Source organism: Hyperolius riggenbachi, chromosome 2 (assembly GCF_040937935.1).
Source record: "Hyperolius riggenbachi isolate aHypRig1 chromosome 2, aHypRig1.pri, whole genome shotgun sequence".
Taxonomy (NCBI): Eukaryota; Metazoa; Chordata; class Amphibia; order Anura; family Hyperoliidae; genus Hyperolius; species Hyperolius riggenbachi.
This window is the reverse complement of record NC_090647.1, coordinates 406,961,678-406,974,051: the sequence shown is the minus strand read 5'-3', so window position 1 is coordinate 406,974,051 and position 12,374 is coordinate 406,961,678. Positions and strand designations below refer to the sequence as shown.

Below are 12,374 nucleotides of genomic sequence, written 5' to 3'. Positions count from 1 at the left end.
ACCTGAGGAACATCGCAAAAATCAAGCACTTCATCCCCCAGAAGATCTACCAACCTTAGTTCATGCCTTCATTACATCCCGACTGGACTACTGCACTGCTCTCTACGCTGGCCTTCCAAAAAAGGACTTGTACCGCCTAGAGCTGATACAGAATACTGCTGCCAGACTGTTAACCAACCAACCCCGTCACTGCCACATAATGCCAGTCCTGCACTCCCTTCACTGGCTACCTATCAAATGGAGGCTCCTATTCAAGATCAGCCTACTGACATTTAAATCACTAAGTAATCTGGGCCCTGGATACATGAAAGAAATGTTATAACTACGTAACAACTCCTTACCTCAGCAAATCAGGACAGCTCCATCCCTGGACGTGTTTAAATCCAGACTGAAACCCTACTTGTTCAGTTTGGCATTTGCAGAAATATAACTTTTGTTGTGTGAATACTTCATCCTACTACCAACTACTGAATCTGAGAGAGCCTAAGCACTTTGAGTCCTATGGGAGAAAAGTGCTATAGAAATGTTATTGTATTATTGTTTTGTAATGTGAATTAGTGCCATAGTGATCTGGTTGTCGGATGCAGTGACACTCTCCCTAAAATGGGGGACTTCCCAACCAATTCTGCAAAGAAGAGTAAGATGGCCATTTCAAAATCCATTTGTTATTACGACCGTTGCAATCCTTTTGGGGGCGCATCTGGATCATAATTATATATGAGACAAGTGGTTTTCACTAAAGAATACATTCTTGAACCACAGAGAATTACTTGCAAACTGGAGGACTCTCCAGAAATGGGAAATGTGATTGATTGTTTCAGACAGACAATCAGACATCTGTGGCTTATTTAAACAAACAAGGGGGGACTTACAGTACACCTATGATCTCTCTCTGTCTATCTCCATGTATTCTGCTGGGCAGAAAACAAGATTTTTCCCTTGAGATAGATTTATCCCAGAGGAAAGGATAATGTTCTAGCAGATTGGTTTAGTTGCAAACAATTATTTCAGAGCAATTGGTGTCTGAAAAGATATGTTTGACAACTTACAGCTGTATTCTGCTTGGGACAATGTTTTTCTTCCTAGATGCTGCCCAAAAGTTATGGATGCATTTTTGCTGGTCTGGGGCCTGCAGAGAGCATACACCTTACCTCCATTTAACTTAACAGGGAAGGTACTTCAAAAAGTGGTGAAGGATCAGGCCACAATAATTCTTATGCCAGATTGGCCAAAATATGTTTGGTGTCTACTGTTACCCTACCATTCAGTAGAGGAGCCATTGATCCTGCAGATCTTGGATGATCTTTTTAATCGATGCAGGCATGCCATCTTCAGTGGATTGTCTGTATTTGAAGGCGTGGTCTACTCGACCTGAGGAAAGGCTGTTATTTGTCTGAAACAGCAGAACTATTGCTGGACAGCAGTCCTCTTCTTTATGCCATTTTAATGATGAAATTAAGAGTTGAAATTTTTTTACTTAGTTGTAGGTACTGATCACCTTCTTATGATGTGTTTTGTTAACTACATTTGTTACTAAACAAAGGTCCATCAGAATGAGTTAGTTTACTTTGCTGCATGCTAGGGACTCTGTCACCTAAGCAGTTTACTTAACGGAGTCATCAGGCGATTATAAGGAAAATAAGTGCTACTTACCCGGGGCTTCGTCCATCCCCAAGCTCCCAGCATCTCCCTCGATGCAGCTCCCGCAGTGAGCCGTTCGCTTGTGAAGCTTCCCGGTCCCCGGCGATGACGTCAGGCCGACCTGGAGGTCAGCCTGTACTGCGCCTGCGCGAGCAACGGTGTCAATCACTGCCACGTGGTTCGGAGTGTACTGCGCAGGCGCAGTAGTTCTGCGCCTGCGCAGTACTCTCCGGTCCACATGGCGGTGATTGACAGCACTGCTCACAAAGTCGCAGTACAGGCCAACTTCCAGGTTGGGAGAGACAGAGAGTGCTCCGATGGTGCATTTTCCCAAGTATGTACTTTACACACACAATAAAAGATGCACTCACAATTCTAGTAGCTGTGCTGCGCATTGCATCCTCAGGTCCTGAGGAAGGCGTGGCCTAACGCCGAAACCGGTAGTGACGTCAGACAGCAGAATCTGTGCACCACTCTCCCCGGACGGACGTCCTCGTGTGATTTCATCTGCACCACCAGCCTTGGCCAGCCTGGATTGGGCTGAGGCGACCAACTGGCGGTTTAGATGCAAGGCGCAGCACAGCTACTAGAATTGTGAGTGCATCTTTTAATGTGTGTGTAAAGTACATACTTGGGGTAATGCACCATAGGAGCGCTGTCTGTCTCTCCATACTCTTTTGTTTTTACTAGTGACTGGCTCCATCCAGCACAAGAGAGCTGCATCGGGGGTACATTTAAAGGGCCATCACTATTTTGTTGAGCGCAAGTGTATTTTTCTCTTTGGCGACTTCCAGGTTGGCCTGACGTCCTCGCCAGGGACCGGGAAGCTTCACAGGCGAACGGCTCACCGCGGAATTGTAGCAAGGGACATGCTGGGAGCTTGGGGATGGACGAAGCCCCGGGTAAGTAGCACTTATAATCGCCTGATGACTCCTTTAAGTCTATGAAGAGTATAAGTTCAACAAGGATTCTTCAGAAATCCAAATTTTTTTCTATTCTAGACTTCTTCCGGAAAGGTCTAGTTATGGGTTTAACCTTGAACACCCTTAAAGTGCAATTGGCAGCTTTGGGGCGTATTTGATGTTCCTTTGATTTCAAATTACCTGAATAAAAGATTTAATAAGGCAGTAAAAAGAAAGTAGGTGGTGAAGAAACCTACTGTACCACCTTGGGATCTGCATTTAGTTCAAGACTTTATTATTCAGTTTCATTTTTTTTACTTTTTGTGTAAAGTTTCCATTAGGACCTAATACTTGAAATATGGTTTGGGGGTGATAACTGCGGCCAGGTGTATTGGAGAAATACAGGCCTTGAACATTAAACCACCTTTCATGTCTATCCTGGAGGATAGAATTATTTTTAAGTTACCGCGCTCATTTTTTTCAGAAAGTCATGTCTGATTTCCACAAAGAGCAGATAATCTTCATCCCTTCTTTCTGTTCTAATTCCTCAAATAAAAGGGGGAAAAAATCAGCCCACTGGATGTGTGGAAGTCAAGTATAGTTTATGTAAACATAACTTCTGCATGGAGGAAGGAAGTTAATTTGTTTATTCAGTACACTCTGTAATTGGTTGAAAGTATGCTTTTAACAAAGCAAAGGAAATTGCAGGGAGGCCAGCTCCTGAGCGCATGAAAGTGCATTCCACTGGGGCTGGTTCCTCTTCCTGGACAGAAAGGAACTCTGCCTTGGTGCTTCAAATCTGCAAGGATGTCACATGGGCCTCTTATAATACATTCATAAATCATTATCGTTTGGATCTACCAACCAATCAAGACTTGGGTTTTGGACATTAGGTAGTGTCTACGGTTGTCCCGTCCTGAGGAGGTAATATTTTATATCTCCTGGTGGACCTGTCGTGGAGGCAAGTGGAAGCCAATAATTACTCTTACAGGTAATTGGATTTCCACGTAGCCTCCTCGACAGGTGGAGGCAACCCACCCATAGTCAAATGGTAAGTCTCCTAAGGTGATATGCCAAACACTGAAGGTAGGAAGTAGGAGGTGGAGTTTAAGTTTGATCTGTTCTTCCTGTCCCAGGAATGGACGGAGTAATCTCGTGGTGGACCTGTCATAGAGGCTACATGGAAATCCAATTACCGGTAAGTGTAATTATTGGCTTTCCTGTTACCGGAAGCGTGTGTTTGCCATTGTTCCTTTTAACAGTGGTACAGCTAAATATGTGGCTGTCAGGGCAGTTTCTAGGCTTAAAGGGATACTGTAGGGGGGTCAGGGGAAAATGAGTTGAACTTACCCGGGCCTTCTAACGGTCCCCCGCAGACATCCTGTGCCCGCGCAGCCACTCACCGATGCTCCGGCCCCGCCTCCGGTTCACTTCTGGAATTTCAGACTTTAAAGTCTGAAAACCACTGCGCCTGCGTTGCCGTGTCCTCGATCTCGCTGATGTCATCAAGAGGGCACAGCGCAGGTCAGGTATGGTCTGTATCTGCGCAGTACACTCCTGGTGACATCAGCGGGAGCGAGGACACGGCAACGCAGGCGCAGTGGTTTTCTGACTTTAAAGTCAGAAATTCCAGAAGTGAACCGGAGGCGGGGCCGGAGCATTGGGGAGTGGCTGCGCCAACACAGGATGTCTGCGGGGGACCATTAGAAGCCCCGGGTAAGTTCAACTCATTTTCCCCCGACCCCCTACAGTATCCCTTTAATACCTCGCAGGGCAAGGGTGTAAAATCGCTCACACTGTGCAACCCTTCGACCTGGCCCTTCCATCTGCGCTCGCTGCTTACCCCTGCTGCACTACTCCCCAGGTGGCAACCCGCTTTGCCAACCTGTAGAAACTGGCCTGGTGGTTGTTATATGAGTGTTGATTAAATGTATCTATTCAAGGAATTGAATGGTCATTCTGAAACTATGTATTGTTTTAATCGGGTTATCTTGGTAATCTTCTCTGTTGCACTAAATTTTATTTGGTTTGGAGAATAGGAATACATTTGGAGAATTCGGGTAAATACGGACACGTTGTTTATTGCCTTTCATCTTGTTATTAATTTGGTAATCACAGTTTTCTTCTTTTCCACCAGTTTTTGGCTGCAGGTGACCATCTTGTTCATCATTGTCCTACTTGGCATTGGTAAGTGAATTTGTTTCCCGACATCATTTGTTTAAAGAATGGCCTTGGCAGTCCTGATGTCTTTGGCTGCAGTAGTGTCTGAATCATACACCTGAAACAAGCATGCAGCTAATCCATTTAGAATTCAGTTGGAGCACCTGATCTGCTTGCTTGTTCCGGTCTATGGCTAAAAGTATTAGAGGCGAAAGATCATCAAGACAACAAGGCAACATGCATTGTGTAAAAAGAAAAATGTCAGGCTCCATATCTCTCTTACTTTAGGTATCCTTTAACCGCTTAAGGACCACAGGCTTCACCCCCCTAGTGACCAGGCTATTTTTTACAAATTAGGCCACTGCAGCTTTAGGGCCTCGCTGCAGGGCCATACAACTCAGCATACAATTAATTTCCTTTTCTGCCCACCAACAGAGCACTCTGTTGGTGGACTCTGATCCCTGTCACCCTGTTTGTTAATTTGTTTATGTATTTGTTGTTGTTGTTTTTTTTTTTCGTTTTTTTTTTCCTTTAATAAAAAGCCTGCCCATACTTTTTTACTCAGGACGCCACTAAAATACTTGTGCATGCCCTAATAATATACCACCTTGACTATCGTATTACTCTGCTCTTTGGACTACTAACTGACGGATTTGCATCCCTCTAATCTATAATGAACTCGGCAGCTCGACTCATCCACCACTCCTTTTCTGCTAAGCCCTTCATTGACTTCCATTTATCCCCTAGACCAGTGGTTACCAAACTTTTTTGGGTGAGGGCACCCTTGATGGTTTTGAAATTTTTTCAAGGCACCCCTCGGCAAAAACCACTACAGAAATGCCGTTATGACCCTTAGCAGGGGACGACTCACTCCAAGTAGCTAGTGATGCTTAGGCACTGCGATTCCTCTCATGTTCAACTTCAACCATGGTTGTGGGGACTAAAGGTTAACTAGCAGGTAATGCAGCCACATTGTATATCAATGTGCGGTTGCATTACCTGATGGTATTGCATAAAGGATGGGGATGCATGCCGAGGCACCCCTGAAAGGTGTCCGAGGCGCACCAGGATGCCGCGGCACCCAGTTTGAGAACCCCTGCCCTAGACTGTCACAGACATCTATAAAACAAGACCCAGAACAGTTATATCACACTTTTCTTCTGGCACACTCAAATTGCCAATGCAACCATTTAAAGAGAAACCGTGACCAAGAATTGAACTTCATCCCAATCAGTAGCTGATACCCTCTTTTATATGAGAAATCTATTCCATTTCACAAACAGATTATCAGGGGGTTCTGTATGGCTGATATTGTGCTGAAACCCCTCCCACAGGAAACTCTGAGGACCATGGTCCTGGCAGTTTCCTTTCTGTGAACCTTGTTGCACTGTGGGAAATAGCAGCAGCTACATCACCTACCAACAGTAAAAATTTTACCATGTGATAAATGTCAGAATGCACATCAGGGAGAGGAACGCTTTTAACATGGGCAAACACTGACGAAATCATTTATACATAATTATTGTAAAAATGAAGCACTGTTTTTTATTGCATTATTTTCACTAGAGTTCCTCTTTAAGGCATGCTCCCCAGGTGCCCAGGATCATAAGGGAGCATTGCCCAAAGACTCCTTACTGTTATGTGTTTACACATCCATACACTAAAGGCATTTTAGTACAAAACTACTTCCGCCTGCAAAGGATGTCTATAGGCGTTCCTCTACCCCCACCCATATTCCTATGCCACGAACATCTTCTCAAGGCGTTTAGTGTAAAGTTTTGTCACAGTGCCAACTTTTTTTGCTTGTAATATGCAAATTATTCTATGTTGATGCAGAATTATGCAAATGTTACTGCAAATCTATGCAGCTTGAAAATGGACCAATCAAGTGCTTTCACTTAAAAAATGATTAGTCCATTTTACAATAGATTTTCATAATAAGCATAATTCTGTATCATAATTAGCATAATTCTCAATGATCTCAAATGTATTTGCACCTTGATGACATCCCGACTGACTAATGAGGACTTTGGAACATGTAGATTTTGGACAAGACATTTAATAAACACTATACAAACAAAACTGCCACTGGTGTGTAGCTTTTTTATTTTTATTTTTTTTTACAAATAGCTGGCTGTCTAAGGCCTGATTCACATTGGCCTAAAAAATGGAAGGTTTAGAGGACAGATCCAATTGTAGCCAATCCATCTGTTCACATTGGTCCATTCAAACGGATCTGTCCGGCACGTTCTGCTGAACGGACTGCACGTTTGGGTCTACTGCGATTTTTCCAGACGATGGATGCATTGCACTGACCGTGCACTAACTGAACGGAGGGTTACGGATGGAAAACTGAGCCTTTTAAAAACTGATTTGTGCTAATCACAATCAGTTTTCCATCCCTGCCAGTGTGAGCCGGGCCAAGGAGTTAGCCACTTCAAACTTTTAACTCTAACCTCTATAGTTTTTATCTCTATGTATATTTCTTTATTAAAGCGGAATATAACCCTGCATTTCAACTTTGCTCCAAAACATTATTTACAGCATATTATATGCAAAAAGCATTTTTTTTTTTTAGTAGACCAGCATTGGAAGGGTTAAACACAGAGGTTTTAAGTTCCTTGCAGACGTTCAGATAGTTACATTCTATTTAGTTAGATGTATCTATTGATAAACAGTTACACACTCTTTGGCTGTCCTCCAAGCTCCTTCTCAGTGAGAGAGATGAGTCACAATAAACACTTAGGGCCCTTTTCCACTAGCAATCGCTAGCGTTCACGCTGAACGCTAGCGATTGCTGAATCGCAATTAGCGGCGATTCCCCGACGTTCGCGGCCGCGATTTTGCTACGCTATGCACTGCATAGCAAAATCGCGGCAATAGTCACGGCGCGATCGCGATCAAGTAAAAAACGAATCGCGGTAGTGGAAATGACCTACCGCGATTCCTATGTTAAAAAGCAAACCGTAGCGATTGTAAAATCGCTAGCGGTTTGCGTTTTTGCGATTCAGCGCTGGTTTGAGTTTGAGAGTTTGCGCTGGTGGAAAAGGGCCCTTAGATACTTATTTGTAAACAAAAAGTATCTAACTGAAGTTCGGATGCGTCTGCAAAAATCTCCAGGGACTTTAAAGCCCTGTGTAACCCTTCCAATGCTGGTCTAGTAAAAAAAAAAAATGCTGGTTGCATATAATATACTGTAAATAATGTTTTAGAGCAAAGTTGAAATGCAGGGTTATATTCCGCTTTAATCTTCAAATACCATCCCAACTGAACCCTCTGCTCTGCACACCACCTTCTGTTTTTTTTCCTATAATCCCTTTTTTCCATTCACAGGACTTTTCACAAGCCTCTCCCTTTTCCTGGAATTGCCTTACAAAACATGTTTATTTCTCTCCAAACTTTTCAACAATCAAGTGTACCCTTAAAATGCACCTTCTTAAAGAAGAACTGTAGTGAGAGGTATATGGAGGCTGCCATATTTATTTCCTTTTAAGCAATACCAGTTGCCTGGCTGCCCTACTGATCTATTTGGCTGAAGTATTGGTGGAATCACACCAGGAACAAGCATGCAGCTAATCTTGTCATATCTGTAAAAATTGTCAGAAGAACCTGATCTGCTGCATGCTTGTTCTAGGTCTATGGCTGAAAGTATTAGAGGCAGAGGATCAGCAGGATAGCCAGGTAACTGGTATTGCTTAAAGAGACTCCGTAACAAAAATTGCATCCTGTTTTTTATCATCCTACAAGTTCCAAAAGCTATTCTAATGTGTTCTGGCTTACTGCAGCACTTTATACTATCACTGTCTCTGTAATAAATCAATGTATCTTTCCCCTGTCAGACTTGTCAGCCTGTGTCTGGAAGGCTGCCAAGTTCTTCAGTGTTGTGGTTCTGCTATGAACTCCCCCTTCCAGGCCCCTCTATGCACACTGCCTGTGTGTTATTTAGGATTAGAGCAGCTTCTCTCTTATCTTTTACAAGCTGGAGAAATCGTCCTCTGAGCTGGCTGGGCTTTCACATACTGAAGAATTACAGACAAGGGCAAAGCTGTTTGCAGGAAGAAACAAGCAGCCTGAAACTTCAGTGCATGAGAACAGGGGGAAAGAAACACACAAATTATCTCTTGAGATTCAAAAGGAAGGCTGTATACAGCCTGCTTGTGTATGGATGTATTTTCTATGTGTGGACATACTGTACATCAACCTACTTCCTGTTTTGGTGGCCATTTTGTTTGTTTATAAACAAACTTTTTAAAACTGTTTTTAACCACTTTTAATGCGGCGAGGAGCGGCGAAATTGTGTCAGAGGGTAATAGGAGATGTCCCCTAACGCACTGGTATGTTTACTTTTGTGCGATTTTTAACAATACAGATTCTCTTTAAATGGAAAGAAATATGGCAGCCTCCATACACCTCTCTCTACAGTTCTCCTTTAAAGTGGACATGGACCCAGAACTCCTTTCTGCTTTAAAAGATACACAACAGCATAATAATCTTTAAACAAAAAACATATTTTTTACAGCTGATACAAATCCTAAAATACATTTGCACAGTTTCTACTTCCTGATTCATGGAAGCAGACATATTGTTTACAGCCTTTGCTTTCAAGTGGGATTAACAAATGAGGGGGAATTAAACAGGGTGCATTTTTCTATGTTTTCCTTCTGTCTTATGCAAGAGTTCAGGTCCACTTTAAAGAGAACCCGAGGTGGGTTTGAACAATATTATCTGCATACAGAGGCTGGATCTGCCTATACAGCCCAGCCTCTGTTGCTATCCCAAACCCCCCTAAGGTCCCCCCTTCACTCTGCAATCCCTCAAATCACAGCCACGCTGCTGACAAACAGCTTGTCAGAGCTGGCTGTGTTTATCTCTATAGTGTCAGTCTGCTGCTCTCCCCGCCTCCTGCAGAACTCCAGTCCCTGCCTACATCCCTTCCCTCCCTGCTGATTGGAGGGAAGGGACAGGGGCAGGGACCAGAGCTATGCAGGAGGCGGGGGAGCAGCTGAGACTGACACTACAGATGTAAACACAGCCTCACAGCACGGCTGTGATTTATGAGGGATTGCAGAGTGCAGGGGGACCTTAGTGGGGTTTGGGATAGCAACAGAGGCTGGGCTGTATAGGCAGAGGCGGGTTCTCTTTAACCACTTGATCACTGAGGGGTTTTAACCCCTTTAGGACCAGAGCAATTTTCACCTGTCACTCCTCCCGTTGTGTTTATCTCTATAGTGTCAGTCTGCTGCTCTCCCCGCCTCCTGCAGAACTCCAGTCCCTGCCTACATCCCTTCCCTCCCTGCTGATTGGAGGGAAGGGACAGGGGCAGGGACCAGAGCTATGCAGGAGGCGGGGGAGCAGCTGAGACTGACACTACAGATGTAAACACAGCCTCACAGCACGGCTGTGATTTATGAGGGATTGCAGAGTGCAGGGGGACCTTAGTGGGGTTTGGGATAGCAACAGAGGCTGGGCTGTATAGGCAGAGGCGGGTTCTCTTTAACCACTTGATCACTGAGGGGTTTTAACCCCTTTAGGACCAGAGCAATTTTCACCTGTCACTCCTCCCGTTCTTTTGCCAATAACTTAATCACTACTAATCACAACCAAATGATCTATATCTAGTTTGTTTCAACACCAATTAGGCTTTGTTTGAGAGGTACATTATGCTATGAATTATTTTATTCTAAATGCATTTTAATTGGAATAAAAAGAAAAAAATGGAAATATGCATTATTTCTCTTTTTTTTCAAAAATTCATTCAGTTTTCGGCCATTATAGTTTTAAAATAAAACGTTCTACAGTGGATAAAACCCACACATTTTTATTTGCCCATTTGTCCCGGTTATTAGAACGTTTAAAATATTTCAGTAGTACAATGTATGGTGCCAATATTTTGGGGGAGAAATAAAGGTGCATTTTTTTCATTTTTGCATCCATCACTAATTACAAGTACATACATTAAAAAAATAACTGTAATATACCCTCTTGACATACCTATTAAAAAGTTCAGTCCCTAAAGGTAACTATTTATGTTTTTTTTGTTTTGTTTTGTTTTTCTATACAAAAAAAAAGTTTGGGTATTGTGGGAGGGAAATGGTTAATTTTAAATGTCAGTGTTAGTATTTTTATTAAATAAAAATGCATATTCATGTAATTTACTATTTGGCCACAAGATGTCCCAACACATTATTTCCGATTTGCATACATAAGTATATCGGAAGTAATGCGTGGTACAGTAACTCCAAGAAGGTACAATGAAACAGGCATCTAATTGATGCTGCGTTCCCATTCATTCATCTCCCCGCTAACGGCCGGTGACAGGGGGCACATGCGTCGGCCACCTGCCGCGGAGTATGTGTATTCACGACCCTGGGACTTCAAGTGAAGTTTTCCTGGGCCGTGATTATACTGCACCTGGCGCAGTAAGTAGAGCATACATAAAATCTAACCCAGGACATTCACCTTAATCCCAAAGGCAAAGATCTCTTCCTTTTGTGTTTTGTAAGATGTTGTACTTTTATACTACTTTTGTTTTAGGTGCCATTGTATATATTTCAGTGTACCCTTGTTTGTTTATTACTCTGCAAAGGTGACTACAAGCAATACAGTAAAATGATCTGATTTTACAGCAATTCAATAAAAACAATTTGTACAGAAAAAATCAAACATTTTTTTTATTATGCAAGTGAAGACTCGGATCCGATATCCGTTTTTGTTTTTTCTGTATTTGGAGTGGCAGAAATTCCTGATTTTTGGCAAGATTTTATGGTGTGTTGTAGATGGACATTTTCAGAATGTAGAGATGCAAGCAATTTGTTTTCTGCGTTTTCAATCATTTTTTTTATAATTGGATAAAAATTAAACACACGTGTGGTACATTGGTCAGATTTTTCAAACGTTACAATCATTTAGAAAAATTGATTGTAAATCTTGAATTGAAAAGAAATGTGAAAAGGAAATGGTGTGTGGCCACCTTAAAGCGCCACGAAAGATAATAGTGCCATGTAAATCATAAAAATAGTAGCAATATTACTTTTTGGAATGCCAAGCCTTAAAGCTCTGGCTGTCAAAGGTCATTATACATTGTATTTCAAATATTGTCTGAATTGAGTCTTAGTAATAATTCATCTTCATTTGGGTATATGATTGTTTTCTGTTTTTCTGTTTATTCAGGTCAACAGGAGAAGAGTCCAAAGTTAAACCTTACCTGCCTAGCGAAAAACAATTTCTGATGACAAAAAATGGTAAGAATAGTAAAAAACCCGCCCAGTGGCAAAATAAATGTTGATGTTTTATGTAATAAACTATTACATTATTAGGCTGGCATGCATGTCCTTGTATGCAAATTATGCTGATTACTTTTTTTTCCCTACAAATTATATAGCATCTAACACATTTAAATATTCCAGTGGTAACTTTTGTGTTGGAAACAATGGGAAGGTTTGCAACTAGAGATGAGTTTGTGCTGCATTGGTTTCTCCTATAGCCAGTATTTTTGAAAAGTGAAAATGACATTGCTTATTTTTTACAATATTCAATTATAAATTATAATTATAAATTATTTAGTCAGTGTTTGCCCATTGTGACGTCTTTCCTCTCCCTGATTTACAGTTTAAGATTTATCACTGGTGGTGACATCTATAGTCCTGCCAGGTAATCTGTACGGAATGTTAG

General features: G+C 42.2%; 1 protein-coding gene across 1 annotated transcript in view; it reads left to right on the top strand.

Annotated features, from left to right (window-relative positions):
• ATG3 (autophagy related 3) overlaps positions 1 to 12,374 on the top strand; it is a 130,772-nt gene that overhangs the window by 27,920 nt on the left and 90,478 nt on the right. The window contains exons 4-5 of the mRNA XM_068269828.1: positions 4,681 to 4,730; positions 11,874 to 11,944. Of these exons, the coding sequence (XP_068125929.1) occupies positions 4,681 to 4,730; positions 11,874 to 11,944 (121 nt within the window). The remainder of the gene's footprint in view (positions 1 to 4,680; positions 4,731 to 11,873; positions 11,945 to 12,374) is intronic.